The 22,746-nt window shown below is 43.3% G+C and overlaps 1 protein-coding gene across 3 annotated transcripts in view; it reads left to right on the forward strand.

The window, feature by feature from the left end:
* The window catches only part of ABL1 (ABL proto-oncogene 1, non-receptor tyrosine kinase), an 84,149-nt gene that overhangs the window by 28,146 nt on the left and 33,257 nt on the right, over window positions 1–22,746 (forward strand). Inside the window, exon 1 of one of the 3 annotated variants that reach the window (XM_054848622.1) lies at window positions 20,561–21,166. The exons of 1 other annotated variant lie outside the window; for it this stretch is intronic. In XM_054848622.1, the coding sequence (XP_054704597.1) occupies window positions 21,082–21,166 (85 nt within the window). In that variant the 5' untranslated portion in view covers window positions 20,561–21,081. Of the gene's footprint in view, window positions 1–20,560; window positions 21,167–22,746 lie in introns of those variants that run through there. One more of the 3 variants, XM_054848623.1, reaches the window with a different exon arrangement.

A 22,746-nucleotide genomic window follows, 5' to 3' on the forward strand; every position in this document is an offset into this window, starting at 1 on the left:
GAGAGAAGAGTTTACCAGGGAGCAGAGGGATGGGTGCAAGGAGAGGCTGAAAGCAGTAGCTCTCTGTTTCTCATGTCTCATGTACAGCTTTTTCCATGGGATGGGCAGAGCTGGGGCTGTTTGGGAAGTATAGATAGATACGTCTCGGCAGGGCAGGACTTGGGCAGTGCTTGCCCTCCTGGTCAGGCTTTCTGCAAGCTTTCCACCATCCCATTCCTCTTCCAACCCTCACGTCTCCCTTTCTCCCCTCTTCCAGTGGACCAAGCACACAGGTCCTTACTTAAACTTTGAAATCTTCTTTTCACAGCCTGCTTTGAATTTCCTGGTAGTGCTCAGGACTTATATTCTCTGTACTCTCTATCTAAGGTTAGAGAATAAAAAAGCAGGAGGTTTTTGGCTTTTTTTTTCTTTGAAAAATCATCTGTTGGTCATTATCTAGGTTTCAAATACAGTTCCTAATAAAGGACAGTAGGTACAATTACTCTGACAGAGACCAATTGCTGTCTGAGCTGTGGAGGTGCTGAGGTTGTAGGTCTTTTTTTCCATTTATCTTCTGTGATCAAGAAAAGCTGGTGCAAATGTTTGAATAAGTCGCCATAAGCTCACAAAAGATATGTCTTGCAATGTATCCTTCACTTCGGGGGGGGGGGGCGCTTGCATTTTGAGAAGAAAATGACCACTATTGCATGTGTTTGTGCTGGGATTTATTTTAGTCACCAAAATCACACATATTTATTTTCCACCTTCCTTCTGTTTATCGCACATTTAACCCTTTCATTCCACTGCATTTTATCTTCTCTTTCCATTCAACTCTGATAAATTCTCCCAGAATGTCAGAGCAGTTGAAGAAAACAAAAAAATTAGCAGTTTGTTCTTTTCGTGCTTCTGTATGGCAACACTTTGGCTGTTCAAACATTCATGAACCCATCTAGTATTGAACTATTTTAGTAGATTTTGTGCTGCTGGTGCCAGGAGAACCTTTCTAGCAGATACAGTCCTGGAGCAAATCGGTAATCTCAAGAATTTAGGATCAATTTACCGGGGTTCTGAAATCTGGTGTGCTACAAAATGAAGTAATTTGTGTTGTGTTCAGTTCAGTGCAGAATTGTGGACCCACACCGTAAAGTCAAGGCACTTGGTCTTTTAGTGGTTTTTTTTCTTTTTCTTTTTTCTTTTTTTTTTTGTTGTTGTTTTTGGTTTTAATTTGCAGCTATATCCCAGGATTATAAGAAAGACCTAAAGAATACCTGGTGAGTACTGGAATTTCCTCTAGAATAAACCAGCTTAATGGGGTTGCTGAAGGCAGCAGAGAGATTCTGATGTAGGGCCTGCTTCTCACCTCATGCAAGCCTTCAGTTAAAACATAAACATTGCAGTGGCAGTTTCCTTGTTTGATTTTGCTTGTTTCTTAAATTCCCACCAGGAACATTGATGTTTTAGAAAATCATTTTCCATTTTCAGCATCGTGAGACCTCCATTTTTGAGCTGTGTGACCAGGAAGTGCAGGTGCCCGCACACTGCTGACCAGTTGAGCGAGATTTCTCACTTAGCTGAGGGCTGGATGGCAGGTGAGCAGGAGAAATCTGGGCTTCTGCAAACCACAACAGCAATCCCCTTATGTTTCCATCTTGCTCAATTCCAGACAAAAGGTCATTCTCAACACAAACTCCAAGGGGTTCTTGGGGTTTTTTTGCAACCTGGGATGCACTAGCCTCTCCTTGCAGTGTGCACATCTCTCAATCTCTGACATTAGAGGACAGCAGTCTCTCTAAGCCGTCTTTATGTCTCTAGCAGCTGTATATCCTCTGTCTGGGCAAAGGATACTGTCTGCAGTGCTGCTTCAGCTGCCGTTTTCAGACAGTGTCAGCTCTCGGCTTCTTGATTCTTAATGGTTTGGAGAGGGCAGAAGGGGGTGGAGGGATAGAAATCCCCCATATTGCCGATTTTGACATAGCACCAGTGATATAGGTTGGTTTTGATGATGTATGTTTCAGGTAGGGTACAGTTATGCATTGTAAATCTTCTAATGCAGAGAATAATTCTCAGAAAACAGATATTTATTACTGAAGGTGTAGGATGCTTTAGGGTTATCATAGTGAGCTCGGAGTTTCCAACACAATAAAGTGTATTTCTGAGAGCGGTGGAGTAGCAGCACCAAGGGCACAGTCTGGCCCTCTTTCAGTAGACTGGTATCTTTCTTTTGGGTTGTGTAACTAATTAGTTTGGGACAGTTGGAACTTGACCACAGTCAAAGCACTTGGATTATTTATATGGCTCAGTGTGCTGGAGAGCTGAATTTTTACTCCATTCCTTTCTATCTCGCTTGTGCCGGTGCACTGGAGGAGCAGAGGAGCAGCTTCTGCTGCTCAAAGCTGGTCTGCTCCAGCTGACCTGAAAGAGCACTCGGTCATGTCAACACTGGAGACTCAACCCACTTGGAACCCAAGTCATGAAGGATAACACGATGCCATTTTTTTCTGTGTTCTTCCTCTTTTCTGCATTTCCTGAAATATTAATAAGCTGTTTTGAAGTAATTTACATCGGTTTCTAATCAGCGGTGTCCATGAAGCAGCACTCCGTCGCTAGCCATGATGACGTTGTTTGGCACGAGCAGCTGCCAGGTGAGTGAAAGTCGATCTGGAGTTGTGGAGTGAGTGGAAATAATGTGGCCCAGGACATGTGTATGTAATTTGTTCAGATGATTCAAGAGAGCGCCATAGCAACTGAGATAAACAGAGGAAAAGATACTGGAAAACCAGCAGTGGCTTCATTTTAATAGCACAGCCTTTATTCCAGACAGCTCAGATGTTTACTATAAGGGCTCCATCTTCCTGCGTGTCTCTTCCTCCCCACCACCCCCATCGCTTCACATGCACTTAGTCATGAGATCGGATGGCTTCTTGGGTAAAGCACCGCAGGCCAAATTCCACAGTTTCTACTGGAGCAAAAAGCCATCGACTGTCTTCAAATATGGGCTGCAGAATTTCTCTCCCTATTTGCACATCCATGATTCAAAGGACCCTAATAAAAATGCATCTTTTGAGCTTCCTGTGGATCAAAATACACTTTCTGAAAGTGTTACAGATTATTTGGCTAAGTGTGGTGTCTGAGCTCAGGATGTGCTTTTGCTAGAGATAAAACTATTGGGCAAGCATGAAGTCTGTGCTGTATAAAGGTAATGTCTGAAATAGAGTGGAGTAAAGCACACCACTGCTGCTCTTCCTGTGTGAAGTTAAGAGTAAAGTTGGCTAATCTGTGGCTGTTGAATAACAAACAGCTCTTGAGAAGATCGAGTATGACTTCCATGCCAGGGCTCTATCATGTGCTTGGCAGCAGGGCCGTGCTGGTGTGTGGGCTTCTGGGCAACTGAAACCTCAAGCTGCAAGTGGAAACAACCCAGCAAGAGCAGCAGGCGCCTTGCACTGTGCCGTGGAGGGAGAGGATTGGGAACGCGGACCTGAGTTCTGTCTCCAAGTAAACGATCCTGGTGGCTGCCCAGGGTTGTGTAATCTTGTGTAGGGCTACAATTGAATATGCTTATCCCAAATCCCACCCCCCAGGGGAGCTGGTGGTGATTCACCTCTCTGAATCATCATTCCTGACACTTCTAATCGCTGTCCTTAGTGCGTCCTTGCTTCATGGGCTGCAAATCCAGTCTGATTGGAAGAAACAAGCTTTCTAGCAGTTTAAAAGCTGGCCAATTTCCTACACCAATGCATTAGTCCTGCATTAGTCCTGCATCAGAGTTGTATCTTTGTGGCTCATTGTTTCTTTTCTCTGTTGCTTTAAGAGTGAACTAAAAGACTAAAAAAATTAGAAAAAGAAATTTAATTAGCTATAGAACTGTGACAAATGTGCAATAATTTGATTGTGAGAAAAAGCATGCCATGTATACAGTTTTCAGTTCACAGTTTAAAACTGAGTGTATTTATCTGTTTAGAAAATCTGCTCTCTTTGTCATGAATTGGCAGGATGTCAGTTCTCTGTCATTCCAAGATACTGCACATACCAATAAAATCTAAATCTAAATGAAGTTGGTTGAGTATACTTGCACTCTACCTTTTTAATGTATGGCTCAGTATAAAACTCCCAACATCTGTACAGAAAACGCTAAGGTGTATGTGCTTTTTTTTTTTTTTTGAATGACTGAAAACAAGGATTAAAGCTAATTTTGCAAATATCCTCTAAGTCATTGTTTTGCAGTGGGAATGGAGCCAGGGCACTGGTTGCTGAACTCTCTTAACTAACCACGAAAAGCCATCCTGCATTTCTTAGCATGTATGTGCTCCAGTCCCTCTGCCTCCTTGCTGCCTGCTCTTCTGGTGGCTCCAAGCCACCCGTCTGCTCCATGCTCTTGGTACAGATACTGCAATGTCTGTAACAGCGCTGGTTGTGCTACTCTGCAGTGTGAGAAAATGAATGTTAGGTGCTGCCTGGACATCCCTTGCCTGCCAGGGTGCAGGTCCAGTGATGCTCCCTTCGCTGTGACTGCCTGCATTGAGCCTGCAAGCCAGTAGTCAGGAGCCCTCTGCTAGCAAAAGATTTCCTGTTGCATATTGTAGAGAGTGAAGAGCGAACAGGTTTGTCTTAAACATTTATCTTATTTAAGTTGGCTTGAAGGGAGTAATCAGGCTCTCTAGCAAGGATCCCTTTTTCTTAAGATGTGTATTATTGATGTTAGTGTAGATGATAAAACAAGGCACTCTCATCTTTCTTTCCAAATTTTTTCTCCACTTCGTTATTCAGTTTTACATTTTTATGTTACTTCCAGTTCTCTTGTCACAGTGAAATTTTTCAGAGTGGATAAAAGCTGAAAGCTACAAGCAGAAACAAAAATTTTTCAGCTGCCTTTGCTATCAAGCAGCAAACGTGAGTCAGAAGCCCAGTGTTTGTTTTGGTTTTGTTACCATTCCTGTATGAAAAAAATGTACATAAAAGGTCTGTCTGCTGACTTGCAGTGATTGGGGGAGCACGAAGAGCTGAATGAAGGGATTCAGAAGGAAGAGACAGAGAGTTCAGTCTTGAGTCATGGAAGATGCATTTCCTGACCCAGTGGTTTTGCATACATCTGTCCCTGTGGTGGCTTCAGGTCTCTATGCATAGAGTCCACCCCCTGGCACAAGTGCTTGGCCTGTTTGAGTGTTTCCTAAACATTCCCTCCTGGAACAAGCTTTTTCTTTCTTTACCTGCCCTCCCTTGCTGGCGTGTAGAATTGAGAAACCAGGAACCAGTGTGGAGAACCTGAGAGGGATTTTATAATTGTGGGGTGCTTTGAAAGGGTGCAGCAGCAGCGGTTTGTATGAACACTCAGTGACAGAACTGGAACCACAAACTGACAGGGAGAAGGGGCTGAGCTGGATGGGTTGGAGGAATTGGTGGGATGGGTCGGAGGAGTTTGTGATCCAGCTCTTGTAGGTGTTCAGTCAGTAGCAAACTATTTTCCACAGGATTTCATAGTGGAAACTTAAGCTTTCCTAGAAGTATTCTTGAGGAGTAGAAGTGCCAGTGATTGATATATTTCCAATAAGGATAGGAACTGAAGCTGCTTCACGGGGGCAATGCCTGCTCAGGAAGAACACCTGATTTGTATGGTTCTTTGGTGGCCAGTTTCTGACTGGAAATGTTTGGAGCCTGTTTTGAAGCTGTGCAGAAGAGCGTGCTTGCATCATCCAGAAAATGCAGTGAGTCAGTGGAGTCCTGAGGGAGCTGTAACGGCTCAAACAGAAACTTGGAAAACGAAATGGGGATGAATTTAAAGATACAGCATTTGGGGCCGCTGCTCTGTTTAGAGACGGTCTGCATTTGTCGAAGGCATCGGTGATGAATGGGTTCAGTAGGGACTTTGCCGCTGTAAATACAAGCGGAGCTTTGCAAGAGTGATCCACCCGGGGCAGGGTGTGGAACTGGAAGGGGGTGTTAAGCTAGTTCTGCTTGCCATTATACTCAGTATTTTGGTATTCAGGGAATCTCCATGAATTCTTCATTGATATGTGTGTTTTGGTATGTTAATAAATAACTTATTGGGAGGGACAGGAAGGAAAGCGGGGGGCAGCCTCTTGGTTTGGCCCCTGCTCATCCTTTTCCTCAACATTTTCAACCGCCTTCAGATTTGGGATGGTTTCTGCAGTGTTCCAAGCTCTGCTATTGCTGCAGTGCAGCTGTGTTGGGATTGCTCTTGGGCTGTTTCACCTGCCCTAGGAAGACAAGGTCCTGTTCAGGAACCACCGTGTGGTTTTTCAACACATGCCCAGATCCTAGCTGGGTCGCAGGGGACATTATATCCACCCACAACTACACAAAATGGTTATGGGATACCTCCTTCCTTCAAACCAAATGTTGATTCACAGGAGGTTTTTTTCAGGGATTAGGTGTGCTGCTCTTGAAATGCTTTTGGTTCCTATCACAGGTGAAAGAGTCAAGGTCTGTTGTGATACCATTGGTGCATTGGTTGTTTTATCTGAAAGCTTTGTGATAGTAACCACTGTAATATTTGGGCACCTCAAAACCACAAATTAATTAATCTCTATGATATATTTCTGGAGGGGAAAAAGTATCCATACAGTGGCATAACAGTGAAATCAAAGATAATGTCTTGTGCTTCATATATTCCCTATTGAATCCCTATTATTTTTGCTTCAGAATTGAGCGTCCGTTTTCCTCATTTACAAGACCAACAGACTGAGGCTGGTCCTCCCAGCAGAGAGAGGTAATAGAACTTAGCAAAAAAAACCCTGACAAATCTCCCCTCCGGGTAGGCTTTTCCTGTGTTGGGACAGAGCACTTGTAACTCAACAAGGTGCTGAACTTTGATTTTATTTTATTTTTTTAATCTTAGCACAACAGAGTAAGATGCATTAAAGCTAGTTTTCCCTTACAGGTAAGGTGATCCTCCAGAGTGGCTTTTCTGAAAATAAAAAAAACCAATTTCTGGAGAGCCAAGAACAAATTAAAATGAGAAAACCTGGCTTCTTCCATTTGTTTGGTTGTTTTGAGCGGGGCGGCTCAGTGTCTGGGCTCCCTCAGGAATCCTGCCAGGGTGGCTCGATAGCTGCGTTACTTAACAGGGTGCTGAAGCATTTTGAATGAACGTTCCCGTCTGTCCCGCCAGCCTGGCCTCATCCTGCTCTGCAAAGCTAAATAAAAAAAATCTTCCAACTCCCAGGGTTTGCCATTATCTCTCTACGGTTAGCTCATTTCAAACTGTGGGTCGTTTGCATAAGTGCAGTGGGATTCCTCGCTGGGCCTTCAGTCCCCATTTTGCTAATTTGCTCTGAATATACCCGTTCCTTGAGTTTGCTTCCACTGGCTTGTGTACTGACCTATGTATTCTTCTATGTGTGTAGGCTATTCTGACAATTATTATCAGGAATATAAAAATGTTTTGTGACTGTAATGCACACGCACTTCAGTGCTATAGTTTAGCTTTAACTCTTCTGCTGTAGCGGTTATGTTCAGACCACGAGAGCTTCATTAGTTCATTTTGATTGAAGAGTGATATGGTCCCTAGCAATGCTTATGCAAATTGATGACTCATTTATATCTTTAGAGTTGAATTTAAATATCTATAGAATTTTAGACTTAGGCAAGTAATTGCATTACAGTTTCGCAACTTCTGTGACAGATTTTTATTTTTTTGCACCTAAGGCTATATTTCAAACCTGTGACCTCATTCCCATAAAGCAAAGCTATTTCATTACATCATAGCTGTGCAATTTGACTTTTGATAGCTGACATTTGCATTTATGCTGTATCCCTTAAATATTTGTCTGCTTAAAAAGCCTCTAGGCATTTACATGTTAGCATGTAAATGTTAATTAAAAAAAAAAAAATGGTATTCTTTTGGCCCTCTTGCTGGCAGTTTTGTTGAAAACAAATGGATCATAGTTTTCCTTTCCATCGTCACCCTCTGCTTGGTTTCCAGAAACAATGATTAATGATTTTTTTGCCTTTGCAGCTGCAATATTTGATTGCAGTCTGACTTCACTAGTGATGCATACGGAAATATTTCTGCAGTTAATTGGACGTTATCAAATCCCCAGCCAGGTAACTAAGACCATACTCGAATGTAGCTGTTCTCCCTCTGTTGCAGTGAGCGGGATCTCTGAGGGCTGGTTCGCCTCCATGGCACTTTCCCCCCTTTGTATAGCGATATCAGTTCACAATTTACATTGTCTAAATAAACACTTGAGGAGCTTAGTGTCCAAGATCTGCTGCTGTTCACTTTGCTTTGAGGCACTGTGATTTCCATGCTGCTCTGATTAAAGTTAGATTTCAGATAAGTTGGATGAGGCTCGTATGAATCCTTTGGGGTGGGAAAGGATCAAAATATATTCGAAACAGTACAATGTATCAGTCTTAACAAGGTGCCTGCTTGCAAGCTTCATATAAATGTTGAATATTTATCTTAATATTTATTATCCTTAGCAATGGCCAACCATCTTTGAATCCTACTGAATTCCAGCCCTAGCTTCCCCTGCTGAAGCAGGCTAAAACACATCTTTGATCACTCTGTAACTTTAAATTGCCTTTTTTCCTTCCCTGAACCTCTTCTATCACCTATCGTTTGCCAGCAAGTCTTGTGAAAGCAGCATCCCTTGTGATTCAGATCAACTGACTGTCTGGCACCAGGGACTGACGCAGTGCTAGGGAGGACCCCTCCCACGGGGACCGAGCCAGGGACGATTGCCTAACCCCCTGCGCTGGACCGCACGTTGCTCAGTAGTAGGATACTCGGTGAATGGGATTGAGAAAACCTTCCTCTGAGCACGCTGGAGAGGGTAGCACCAAGATTAATAGTAATGTTTTCTTGGCACCGTAGGCTCTGGAGCTGCAGAGTTAAATTCCTTGCTCAAGTTTACCCCCTTGGTAACACCTCCGTGCCACTGACTATTCGTATTAAAAACAAAAACAACAAAGGGATAATTGCCCAAATTTTGTAAAATGGCTATTTTTGCACATTCAGCCTCAGATGGCGTTTGACCCTTAATACAGATGGTTTCACTTAATGTATTTTGTTTAAACAATCCCTGTTCCTGGAAGTGGTTTCAGTATGGGCTGTTCCTCATTGCTGTTCATGTTTGCTTTTTCTTATGATATTATAAGAAGCTTGAAGAGAATGGATTCAGAAAAGGGCAGTAATCAGTGTTAACAGGCATTCGTGGAAGCCTTTGTATTTTCCAATTAAGGTACTGCAATTTTGTTGACTCCTCACAGCTTTCAAGACTGAAGTGGTTTGGAGCACTTTTGTCGTTAAGCTCTAGAGCTCACTACATTTCTGTTATTCCTCCGTCTGTGTTACAGACCTCGGGGAGTCCCAACACATTTATGTGGAACAGCTTGTCATCCGAGATACCTGCTTTCCCCTGGTTTTCCCCCATAGAATAGGTTTTTTGGTGCTTCAACACATGAAACCCTTCTCTTTCTCTTGGATAAAAATGAAGCGTTTTGGGGGGCGTGGGGGGAAATTTGTGTGTTGTCCTTGGATCTAGCTCCTTTTCGTGTCTGTTATAATTTCTGCATGTGCAAGCTTTTCACAGATGGTGCAGGATGTGTTGCTGATATTGAACACACCCTGGGCGAGCTGTGAAAAGCCTGCATCAAGTTCAACGTCAGGAGTCTTTATATTATCCTGCCCTCTGCCATAGCCATGCTGCTGCAAGGCAGCTCCGCTTGATGGAAAGAATGCGAGTGCCCTCAAACTACATGAGAAATGTGTTTTATAAACTGGAAGTTGGTGTATCGAGTGTGTTACTGAACGTTTCACATTCATACAGTACCTTCTAACAGTGGATCTCAGGCTGGGACCTGATTTGTAGTTAGCTTGTCCAGAAGCCAGATGGCATGAAAATCTTTTATGTTTGGAAAAAATGGAAGCGCGAGTCAGGTAATTGGTTTATCTACAATTACTGGAGAAATCTAAAGAAGAGTTGGAAATAAAACTGTGGCATGTCTATTCCTAGAGCATGTGATTAAGCTGAATGGTTAATTTTCCCTTAACTTATTCATTTTTTCCCTAAAATTATTTTCATCTTAAAATCCAGACCCTGTTTGAGGGGTTGACAGTGTAAGCAAAAGTGAACCGAGCCATTATCAGCTCTTTCCGAAACAGTAACCTGCTAATCCTCCCGATGACGTTGTGACATCCTTTATATAACGCTTCAGGTACAATTAAAAAATGAGAGATCACATAGTCTGTGGGGTTTTTCCTCTGTGCTTTTTCTTAATCTTATTAATGGTGTGTTGCATGGCTTAAAATCCTTTTGCAGTACCTCTTCAGTATCTTCTGTTACCCATGCACTGTGAGGTGATGCATTGGCTTCATCCCCACCTTGACTCCAGAGTTGCTGAAGATTTCTACTCCTGTTTCTTTCTCCAAACCTTTCTCTGCTTTGAGATTAATTTTAAAATAGGTTCTCCTGGCACCCTAACTGCAGTGCATGTTGGAGGGAGGGATTAGGGGAACACAGCAGCTCTTTCACCCTGTGAAAATCCTCTGGCCACAGTCCAGGCACGAGACTTGCAAAGACTGAGCTGAACCGAGAGAAGGGAGGAAATTGGTACGTGTGGCCTAACAAAAACCAGTTGGCTTTTGCTCTGGGTTTTCCCACCTTTTGTTGGTTCAAGCCAGAGCCTTCCTTCTCCTTTAGTGGTACGTGTTCTAGAATGCTTTTGTTAGTTCACTTATTTTGTAGGCTTTAGTCTTCATTCTTGTAATAACTTGATATAACATATCTAACTTGGCTGGGCAGGCAGAGGAACTTGCACAAGGAGTCTTGGATACACCATGGACTAGTGAAATTAAGTCTGGGCTTTCTGCATTACGTTTCAGGTGTCATCCAGGTAAACCCAAAATTTTATATTGGATACCATCTGGTAAAGTCAAACAAAGAAGTGCCTATTGTATTCTATCTGGGCAGTATATGGTATTTTTCCGTTCCTCTTGCAACATGTTGGGAGAGAGACGCAACTTCAGAAAGTGTTGGGTGTTGTTTATTTTTACTGAGAATGTTGCATGGTTTTTCCTTCATGAAGAAAGTTAGAACAAGAAAATACAAGAGATTGTACCAGAGGCTTGCTATCTGTAGAAATAACAAGGAGTTTAGCTGATCCATATATCACGGACATGAGGCTTCAGTATGGATTAGAGTTTGATCAGAAATAGGAAAAACTGTGAATTTAATTACAGGGTGGTGGTATCTTCTACTTGGAACTTCATGGGACACCCCCAGAATCAAGAGAGGCTTACAGGTGAGCTACAGAGGAACTTCCTAGCCAAGAAAGGGTTTCTCCCAAAGCTGTATTTTCAGAGCGCGTTGTCTCTATTGCAGCACTGTTGCTTATCTGGGTATCTGTCAGCTCTCTAGGAATTTGAGGCATTGCCTTCCCTAGATCCAGACTGGAGCACAGCCAGTTACACAAGGCTGGCTGAAGTTCTTCCCTTTCAGGTGGAAGCAGGTCTCCCAGTGCTGAATGCCTCTGTGTCCATTTGATGGTCTCTGAATGATTAATGAAATCCATCTATATCTGGTCCACTCCAACATTAATGTTTATTTCTTTTGGGTTGGTTTGTAGATGTTTCAGTGGGAAAGGTCAGTAAGATTAAGCTGTCTGTACAACTCAGTACTTGCCCATACAGATGACTTGCTCAGTATTTTGAATTAAGAAACAGCTCTCCTGGCCCCTTCATGATGCCAGTGCTGTTATTTGTATGAACCTGTAGTGAAGAGTCTTCACGTTCTTGAACTGGGTCACCACGTGGTTGTGTGAGCACTGGTGCCAACAACAGGAGGGAGGTGATGGGAAAGGTGGGACTGAGGCAGTCAGGATTTAGATGGAGTTAACTGGCTGAGGGCCCTCACTCTGTGTCAGCATGATCTCTTCCCATCTAATCTCAGTGTTTGCCTGTAGCACTCTTCTGCTTCCTGCCCTCCTGCTCCATTGTGCAAATTTTCAGAGCAGTGGCAGGTATTTTACTTTTTTTTTTTTTTTTTTGTGCTTGTTTAATGACTCACACAGGTCTTAACTCTATTTATCCCAGTAACTCAGCTGAGCCTGAAATGCAAGATGTGGCAGCTATAGGACCAGTGTGGAGCAGGGTCGGATAGCTTATAGGGTGCCGACTGTTGCTATTCATTTATACTTCTGCACTTCTCTTTATTTTCTGTCTGGTATGCGGGCAGACAGAATCTACAATCTTTATTCACGCCAGCAGCTGTAAACCTCAGACCACATGTAATATATCTGCTCTGTGAATGGTTCCAATGGTGATGGGCAGGTAGGGTAAAGAAGGAATGAATAGAAAAGAACTTTGGATTTCTCAAAGTATGTGGAGAGGCAGTTTGGAGTTACTGGAGATCAGTAGCACTAATTTCTTTTTTACACCTTCCTTTTTTATATTGCCTCTTTTGCCTGGAAAGGCAGAAATTGTGGAGGTATTCCACAGTCTCCTGCCATTTGCTAAATCTAAATGCAAACATGACAGGCATTAGACTCTACACATACCAAGGAAACTCATCCTGAAAGGATTTAATTTAAGAAACTTTGCCCTGATGAATTTGGCATCAGGCTTTCTTTTTTTCTGAATGGTGCAACCTAGAGGGAATGTTACCTAGCTTTTTAAAAAAAAAAAAAAAATCAAATGAAATGCAGCTTTCAATGTGTTTTTATGTTTGGTAATTGAAAAACAGTGTTTTAAACCCTTGTGAAAATTTAGTACGAGGTCTAGCACTTGAACTGCATCCATCTACGCTCAGCAGTGCATGAGTAAAATGGATACCTCCCTGCTCCAGCTGGGACCAGGATGGAGGTGTATATACACACCTTTACATTTGCCTTGATTCGCAGTGAAATAACTTGTTTCTGTCTGAAGTTTCTGCCTGTTGGCCCTAGTCTTCACAAGAGAAAATGCTGGTCCTGCCTTTACGTCATAGTCCCAGCAGGACTCGTAAAACTTATATTGTGTCCTGACAACAAAATAAAATGCTGAACTGTTTGGAGGGAACCATTGCTGCAGGCAGTTCTAATTAACTGGAAGCTTTTCTTTTCTGGGAGTATATATTTAATTTCTTATACTGGGAATAATAAGCAATTAGTGCTGTGCAGCAGCAGGCACTTCCCCTCTGAATCTTTGGGTGGATAAACACTGTAGTTCAAATCAATGATTGTAGATTCTTTTCTATAGTATCTAATATTTATATAGATGCTTTTATATTTGTATAGTTACAAAAGACTTCTACTTTCTCAAAAAATATATACTCCCCTGTGGATGAATTAGCAGAGTCTTGAATTCCTGATTGGAAGGCACTGTGTGGTTTTGGTGGAGGTTGTTTCTTTGGGGTTTTTGTTTTTATTTTTTTTTAAGTTAGCTCCATGACAGTGTCAGGAAATGTGTATGCTGTCATCCTGTAAAGGTTTCTGACCATCAATATGGATACTATTCAGAAGCATAACTCTTCAGGGTTACATCCCTAGAGAAAAGTGATCCTTGCAATGGAATTTATCCTAGTCTAGTTGCTGTGTGTGTTACTTGAAATTTTCTGCATTGCAGAAAATGATCGTAATCTTTGCTGAATTCAATGCTGAAACAGCTTAGGTGAGCGAGGACTAGAGGAGCGGTGTATCGCTGGGTAAGGAGCCCTCGCTTGCCCCGAAATAGCTGTGAAAATGTTAATACTGCTGAGAGACCTCCATTGTGTGATCAAGGCAAAGGAATTGAATTGCTACTAGGTTTGATGGATTATTTTATTGATGGATTATTATTTGTGTCTGCTATGCATGATTTTTTTTTTCTTTGCTTTTCAAGTACTTTGGCGATTCCTGTACCCATGGCAGCAGCAGCAAGTGTGCTGGACACGTTCCTAGAGCTGTGCCCAAGTTAAACTCTCCACTTGGGAGACAAAACGCGGCACAACTGCATAGGTTGGGTGGAGAGAGCAAGTAGAAGAAAGAAGTTTCAACTGTTCCAGTAATATGAATTCAATAACTGATGCACAAAAGGTTTTCATATGGGCCAGAGTTAAGGTGTTCAGTACAGGTCTATGTTCCCAAAATGTGAATGACAAGATGTGGGTAACAACCAAGTGTGTGTGTTTCCAGCTGCTGCGGAGATAGTGCTGGATAAACCTCGCCGCCTCCATGTTCCTCCTGATCCCTGCTGGGTCTAATGCAGCAGCGGTTCAGTAATACTTGTTTTCTTTTCTTCTTCTCCCCTTCCACCCCCTCCTCATGTGTAATTTGATCTCTTAGGCCTGGTCTTCTGCTTTGGCAGATTTTTCAGCTCTGAATGGAAGAAATTAACCACTTAGTTACTGTCGGGACTAAAACACGTTTTACTGGTCCTCCTGGCTCTTCCTGCAGACGTGCTCAGAATTACACAAGATAGCCCATGAAGTCATCAGCTTTGAGCTCCCCTTTTTAACCTCTTTGGTTTAATTTTACTTGTTCATCTACATTTCCTTGCCTTTTCACTTAAAGGAATTAAGGAAATGCTCCCACTGGAGATCTGAGTCAGTATTTGGCAAAGAAACTTCTCTAAAATTTATTTTCTGATACTTTCCAAGTATGTATCTTTTCTGATTGTGTCCTGGCTGTCTGTAAGCCCTCTCTGCTCTGGTCTGGCAGAAGATACTGAACTTCAGTAGGGTCCCTAAACTGATGTGACTCTACCTATCACACAGAAACTGTCAGTTCCTGCTCCCTCTTTCACAACCTTAATACACTGCCCAAGCAGTGGAAGTTAAGTGATTATAGTAAGCAGGAGTTTGTAATTTTTGTGTCTTTAAGGTAAGCTGCTATTTTAAAATTTTTTTCAAATCTGAAAAGTGCAAAATGCCTCTTTCTTTTTCTTTGCCTGCAGATGTTTCAAAAAGTGTTTAATGGATGAGGCCTGAAACTTTTTCAGTGATTTGTGAAGAGCCCCTTTGGACTTTGGATTTAACCTTGCAGGCTTCAAATGCTAAAACCCCACGCAATTCCCTGTGGAGCTCACAACCCATCTTGCTTTTTTACATGAGTATGGTGAAGACAGACCACTATTGCAGGAATTTAGTAGTACCCTCTGCCTTGTTACTACCTTAAAAAGAAGGATTCTGCCCTATTGCTTGAAAGGAATTTCAAATAGTTGAATGTCCTCTCTCTGAAATCCCACCACTTCTCTGCTGCCTCCTTCACTTGTGAAAATTGCAAATAACAAACATCTGTTAAATCAAGGAGAAAAACCAACAAATGCACATGCTTTATTGCAAAATCCTTTGTTTTTCTGTTGATATGTACAGTGGACTTTTTGTAACCTGGCTTTTTTTTTAAAAAAAGTTTCTTCCTGTGAGAGTGGGACTTACTAAGTCCAAGTGCCAGAAGTGTTAATATTTCATTGTCTGTGCAGATGCCTCTCTGTGCTCTTGGAGGGCCATTCATGCTGTGCTAGATGGTTTCTGAAGGAAGGAAAACACTCTTTGCCCTCAGGTGTTAACTAGCCTTTGTGGAAATTCATGTGTGGGGTTTTTTTATATACAATTACAATAATGCCTATTGTAGAGTGATCAGAATATTAGCAAGAGGCTTTTGGTTTTAATGTGCTGTTTTGACTAGCTATTGTAAACATGTCAGCTGAATTTTGAGAAGAAGCTTCAGTGGAAAGGTAGAATACTGGTCTCTATAAAAATATTTTGAACATGAACTGGAAAAGAAAAGGCAGAGATGTCTACATAAAAAACCTGGAAGCAAACAGGCAATGGTGGAGTGGTTCTGAGGTAGGGCAGTGCTGGAGAAACAGGGGGTGGCATTACACACATCACTGGAGGCATGAAGGTTCATCTGGGCAGAGCAATAAAACCACCTGAGTCTTGGCTTTACTAATGCCAGTGGTATTACTGATTCCTAGTGATCACCAAAATAAGTGGTAGTCAGAGATCCTTCAGTGTCTTGGTTGCTTGGGCTTTCTTCTTAGGTGCATGAGCAAACTTGGAAGGTTTTAACAGACTACTGCAGTCATTCTGTGTGTAAACACCAACAAGGACGTTTCTACCCTCTACCTGTTAGGTGGCAGGTATTACAAATAAATCATGAACATAATTGCCTTTTTGTGTAGTGCTGTCATTACCAAGTAAGCAGAGAACATCAGAGTATCCTGGAAGGCTTGTTTTCACTTGTCCTTTGGAATAGTTAGAAAGTGTCAATGAACAATTACTGAGATTAAGAGGTGATTGACTCAAGAGACAGTTATTTAAATCTGAGGTGGCTTTTAAAAGGCTGGGTGTGGGATGTGTGCTCAGCCCTAAGCCTGCCAGTCTGGAACTCGCATTCTGCCATGCTTTCCTTGGCATACCATAGTAAAGCTCTCACGGCTTAACCTGCACGACCCACTGGAGTTGTATTCATTGCAAACAGTTTTACAAGACTCTGCCAGACGCTGTTTTGTGCTGCATGTGCCAAGAAGGTAGAGTTTGGTAGCCAGGATTTTCAAGCTGGTAGTCCTCTCAATGTAATACACACCAGTATCTTCCCAAAAGTTTGGTGCATTGTATCTAAGACTGGATGGAGGCGTTTAATGGTGGAGCATCTGAAAACCCGAAGGAAAACTGGAATGTGTCAGGCAAAGCTGGACCAGCCCCCAGGAAAACAGGCAATACTGCATTTGCTGTCGGATCAAAGCCCAGCTTTGTTACAGCTGTGTCTATAGCGCATGCCGTGGTCATTCATGGATTTCAACATAGGCTGCTTTGATCATTTTCATACACACATATATTTTTAATCAGGTAATGGTGTTAGAACGTGTTATTTCACTATGTGAAAGATGTCATCAGAAGAGAGCTATATAGTATGGCACTGCTCTGTGGCATGGACCTATTTTTAATCATAAAGACAGTGACTAGGGAATGCCCCAAATCACGTGTAACCTTATCGCTTACTAAGAAAAATGCATCTTGCAAATGATGCGATTCTACATTTTGTTACTTCGTACATCCAAAGTGCTTTACAACCAGCATTGAGTTAGTCTTTAACACCTGTGGGGATATTCTCAGCTGCATTTAAAGAAGAGCAAGATAAGGCATGGGTAACTCATAACGGTAAGCAAGAGTTTGCTCTTTTTCTTACTCCTTTGCTTTAACACTAGTTTGTGCTGCTTCTGTTTCAAGTTAACTTTTTCCATCCCTAAACAGCTGAACATGCCTATCAAAAAAAATGCCCAGTCTTTGGTACTTCAAACTCTGTTATCTTTCCATGTTTCAGAAGAGGATTTTAAAATAAAATTAAGCTCTGCTTTTAAATGGATGACGAGCTCTCAAGCTGTTTTTAATGGTATCGCAACAAAATTCACTCCAGCTGCTAACGTCGTGGGATCATGCCAAAACTCACTTTCTGCTCATGGAGTCCAGTCCTTTCGCTGCCACTGTCGTGCATGTGTGTGATCGTTCTCTTTTGGAAAAATCTGTCCTCAAATTTTGGACAGCTTTAAGAAAGTAAAGACTAAATAGCTGTCTGCTAGAAGAAGCTCAAACATGAAGGCAATTAATTGGCTAAATAGGTTTATGCTCTTGTATGAGCATGAACAATAAAGGCTAATGGATACTGGATTGCATTAGCAAGAGCAGAGCCAGCAGGTCGAAGGAAGTGATTATTTCCCTCTCTTTGGCACTTGTGAAGCCACATCTGGAGTACGGCGTCCAGCTCCCTCCTTCCTCTGTAGCAGACGATGACAAACTGGAGGGAGTCTGGCAGGGGCCGGAGCAGGCAGTGCCCCCTGGGGCCGAGGGAGCTGCCTTCACCTGGTCAGGAAGAGGGGGCTGAAGGGGTCCCAGCGCTCCCAGAACCACCCAGCTGGTGGCTGGAGAGACTCTTCTCAGAGGTGCACAGCAAAAGGAGGAGAAGCAACAATTAAAACTTGCAGCAAGGCAAATCTGGATAGAGATAAGAGAATAAAAAGTGTTTCATGCTGCCCAGCAGACTTGGTTGAAGTTTAGCTGCAAAAAGCCTGGAACAACCTGATCTAGATAGAGAGCTGCCCTCTGAGCAGGAAGTTGAACCAGAGACCTTCTGAGTCTGTTCCCAACCAAGATTGTTTTGCTATTCTGCAACGGAGAGCCTGAGTTGAAGGTTGCATCAGTCCCTCTGTAGTCTGAAAGTCTGCATGCTTTTCATGATTGATTTTATTCTAATATGTGTATATGACAAACAAACGTGAAAGGGATTAATAGATGTCAGCTATAAGAATAGCAGAGTTTGTGTGATGCTACCAATATGGCTTTTATTTCTGTATCGCCAGTTAGTCTCATGGCATGCAGGAACAGCAGAGGGTATTTGCTCCAAAGTATTTACAGCCTAGTTTGCCATGACACAGAAGAGGAGACGTTGAAGGATGGAGTTTGAAGCAGAGGGACCACACAAGCTTGTCTGCGTGGAAACATAAAGGGAATTAATTTGTTTATCTACAGAGGAAGTTATCCCAGGATAGCTCTTTGTGTTTAACTCCCCAAGTGGGTGCACTTCTCCTACAGTGAAGTTCTTCTGCAAGGCAGTTAATTTAATTTGAGATGAGGCATTCTTCTTCTGGAATAAGAACCCCAGGAGTTCATCAGGAATGTAATCCGCATTAATTCTGCCGGCACTCATTGTATTAACCTTAATTGTAATGGCTGGGTGGTGTTCATGGGGGGCAGTCTTTGTACTGCGGGGGGAATGCTGTGGGGATTCTGCGTTCCTGCAGCTGCAGCAGGATAGGGATGCTCCTCATATGGAAAAGAAGTTGCGTGCAAGACGTCTGATCTGCTCTTACAATGTTACTTCATCCCAGTTCCCTAAACATGACACTGGGCCTAAACACGTGATGATGGAGCTCCTCCTGTGATTTACATAACCTTTCTCCTCCAAATCTGCTTTTAACTCCTCTTTTCTTCCCCCCCCCCCCCCCCCCCCGTGCTATTTGACACCAAGTTCACTGTTGCAGCCTCATCTGAAGTTAGGCGGGCAGGGAACAGGTAAATAGGTGTTGTTTTTTCTTGAAACTCTCGTGCTTCCATAAAATAGAAATCCTCCTCCAGAAGTGGAGGGAGGAAGGGAGAGCGTGGGGAGAACAGCATCATTGTCTAACGCGCGTGCAGGCTGCCAGAGGTGGGGGATCGGATCTGTAGCCTCATCTCTTCGCTCGACTAAATTGAGGCAATGCTTAAGTTCTCTCGGTGTTTCCTGGTTTGTTAAAAAAAAAAAAAAAAAAAGGGATATCCGTGGTCATCTTTTCTGGGGAAAAAAAGCATGAAAGCACTTTGAACATCACGCTCTGCTAGAAATGATGTGGCTTGTGGTATTTAAAAAAACACTAATACTGTTATTGCAGTTCAGTATGGGTCGAGGGACCAAGGATTTCTTTCCAAGCTGTCTTTCACACGTACACCCCATGGATCAGACGTCTGAGGCAAAGTAATGCTGTAAAATAATGTTTAAAGAGTCTGAGCAATGTTTGCTGTTTCGGAGGCATGGTCCTCAGATGCTGGAAGCATGCAGAGTTTCCCCTAAAGTATTAAATGTTTGAAAACGTTGGAGGGCAAAGGAGCACTAGCTAGTCAGTAACCTTGCCAAAATAAACTGTCAGATGTGGAGGGAAGTTTTCAGGGACAAAACTGAACATTTGCTCCTTTGTTGATCCTGTGTGAGACACACAGAGGGCTCCAGGCGTTGCAGTGGAGTTTGCGATAGGGTCGGCTGCCCGGGCCCTTTCCCCAGCCTCTCTGGTTTGCACCCTTCAGCACCCCTTGCTCCGAGCAGCAAAAGCACCCCAAGATTTGGGAAATGAAGGGGGATTTTTGAGTGGAAAAAAGAAAATCAAGGGTGTGTATACAATTGGATTAAATTTTTATCTCCTTTATAAAGACATATATAGAGAATGTATATACATACAGAATATAAATACACGTAACAGACACGATGGTTGTTTTAGAAAGGAGACACAGGTAATGCTAGAAAGTAACATAACAAAAATCTAGCAAAACTGGAGAGCAGTAATTAGCACATAGCCTTGAGAAACCCGCAAGGGGAATGCAGAGTTTGTAGGGAAAAAGGGCAGCAGGTAGTGGCAGAGTGAAAACTTTTGGCCCCTTGTGCAAGAGGAGTAGCATCCTGTGAGTCTAATTGCATCAGCTGAGATTTGAATCTGCCTGCCTGTAATTATCACAGAGATGCTATAGGAAGCACCTCCAGCTCCCCTGCAGTTTTTGCGCTGGTTTACGAATGGGCATAGTGCTCAGTTTGCCTCTCCCTGTTACGAGGCGCAGTATTTAAACAGTTCCCTTAATACACTGTGAAACAATATGCTTTTAAGACTTTGACTATCGCCTCCGATTCACTTGGTTTAACAGAGCAGTGCACAAAGCACCACAAGCCCCAAAGCAGCAGCGTTATTCCTTAATCCTGCCTTTCTCCCCTCCCAAACCAAGGAGGGCTCTCCCAGGCAGGGGAAACTTGTTGATTTTTTTTTTTTTTTTCCACCCTCGCCTCTCTGGCATTGGGAGAGGAGGCAGGCAGGGTGCAGGCAGGCAGGCAGGAAGGAGGAGGGTTAAGGAGTGAGGGCGTTGCTCGCCTGCCTGATGTCATGGAGGCAGGCAGCGGCTGAAGGGGGCCCTTTGTTGGCAGCGGAGCCCCAGCAGCCCTGCCTGCACCCAGCGCCCGGCAGCATGCGGGCAGCTGCCGCAAAGTGCGGGCAGAAGTGACTCTGCCCAACTTGGTTGGCTTTGCTTTTTTTCTTCTTTTTTATTTTCCTTTTTTCCCCCCACCCCCTCCTCTTCTCTCCCGCCAAAAGAGTTGGGAAGGAGGGAAGATGGCTGGAGTTAACTCCCTGGGAGAGGAGATGCGGGGCCCCAGGATTTTCCGCCTCTTGGGCTCGCCCTTGTAATGGTTTTCAGAGCGCTGGATTTCTTAGACTTTTCCTGGATATTTTATTTTAGACTTTTCCTGGATTTTTTTTTTTTTTAGACTCTTACCGGATTGTTTTAGACTTTTTTTTCAGACTTTTACCGGATAATTCGACAGTGCGAGAAGAAGCTGAAAAGGTGGGGGGGGAAGGGAAATCAGACAGCCGAAGCCAAACTCTAACAAATGAAAATGTTGGAGATTTGCTTGAAATTGGTGGGTTGCAAGTCGAAGAAGGGGCTTTCCTCCTCCTCCAGCTGCTACTTGGAAGGTGAGTACCTAAAGGGGCTGGGGTCGGGCTGTGTGCCCCCACCCCGGGAATGCAGCAGCGCTCCCGGGGTGGGGGGACACGGCCCGAACCCTGCCATCATCCCAAAAAACAAGTTTTTATCCCTTGCTTGCAAGTTAGGCCCAGGCTTGGGGAGGCATTTGGTCCTGGCCAGCTTTAAGCTAGGCTTTCGCGTGTGGGGGCGAGAGAACCGAGCGGTGTACGCGGCATCCAGACCCCAGGTGACTTTCATTAACTGCAGTATACAAAGGGAGCGCGGTTCTACCATTTATGGTTGTAAAATGTCAAGTGATCTTATTGCCGAGCTCATAAACAAAGCCGTATCTTCAGGCCTCAGCTTTATTTTTTTCTTTTTTTTCCTTGAGAAGGATCTTCCTTATCTTGGATGTGAGTAGAGGATGGTAAAACCAACTCCAGGCTTGGGAAGAAAATTTAGATGAGTCTATCAGTCAAATATTTTCAGCATGCGTTAATACGTAATCTCTTAGTTCATTTTGGTTATCCCCTTTTAAGTTGGCTTTCCGCAGGCATTCATTTAACGGAATTTTCTTGCGTGTTTGCTTTTAAAAGGTGATTTTTTTTTTTGAGTCACACCCGTGATTATTTGTAGACACTCAGATGTTAAACATATGGACCCAACTAGTTTAGACTGAAAGCCTGGATGACACAGGCACTGTCCTGGGCCGGGGGACTTTGGGCTGAGGTCTTGCTTGGCGGGACCTCGAGCAAGTTCTTCGCACCCTGCCTGCAGAGCGACGTTACGGGTCCCCCTGTGCAGCCCCGGCCCCTTCGCTGTGCATGTCCATCCCACCGGGGCGGTCCGGGCTTCTTCAACTTCTTTTGTGTTGCTGGATGTTGCTTCAGTAAAAATAATCAGCATGCCAGGAGGACCGTGCTAACTCGTCAAATCAGAGGCATGGAAGGCAGCAGCTGATTTATCGGGGCCTATCGCAAGTCGCTGTTGCTCAACTCTCGAATATTCAGTGGAGAAATGGTCCTCGCAAATTCATAGGTTAGGAATCTCAAAATCTACAAATGGCTTCTCATGGCAAACCCATTTGAAGAAATTTCCGATCAAGAGTCTGTATTCATCAGATGCATTTAGCAGGTCTGAAAAATTTTCTGTTTTCCAAAATCAAAGAACAGTTTCTAGAGGACTCATTTATTTAAAGTTTCAGAAACCTAACAGTGGGTGGATGTGTCTGAATAGTTTTGATCTTTCCTATGCAATTGAATTCTTCTGTGATCTTTTAGGTCTATAAAACCTCTGTTTGTGTCCCCTTCCTCTGGCATTGCTCAGGCACGGCAAGGCTGTGTGTTGAGGAGGAGCTCCGAGCCATGCTGAGCCTGTCCTTTCTGTGCAGTTGGATCTTTCAACACAGCCCTGGGAGAATAGGCAGAGCATTTGGGGCCTCTCTTCCCTGCAGAACCAAATGCTAAAGGATGATGTTACAAGGGTGTTACCCTGACTGTTTTTGCAAGTTTTCTCTTTTGTGTGTGTGCTGCAACCATTCCCCCCTCCCAATTTACGATGCAGTTGCATAACAGGATAAAAGCATGGT

Source organism: Grus americana, chromosome 20 (genome assembly GCF_028858705.1).
Source record: "Grus americana isolate bGruAme1 chromosome 20, bGruAme1.mat, whole genome shotgun sequence".
Lineage (NCBI taxonomy): Eukaryota > Metazoa > Chordata > Aves > Gruiformes > Gruidae > Grus > Grus americana.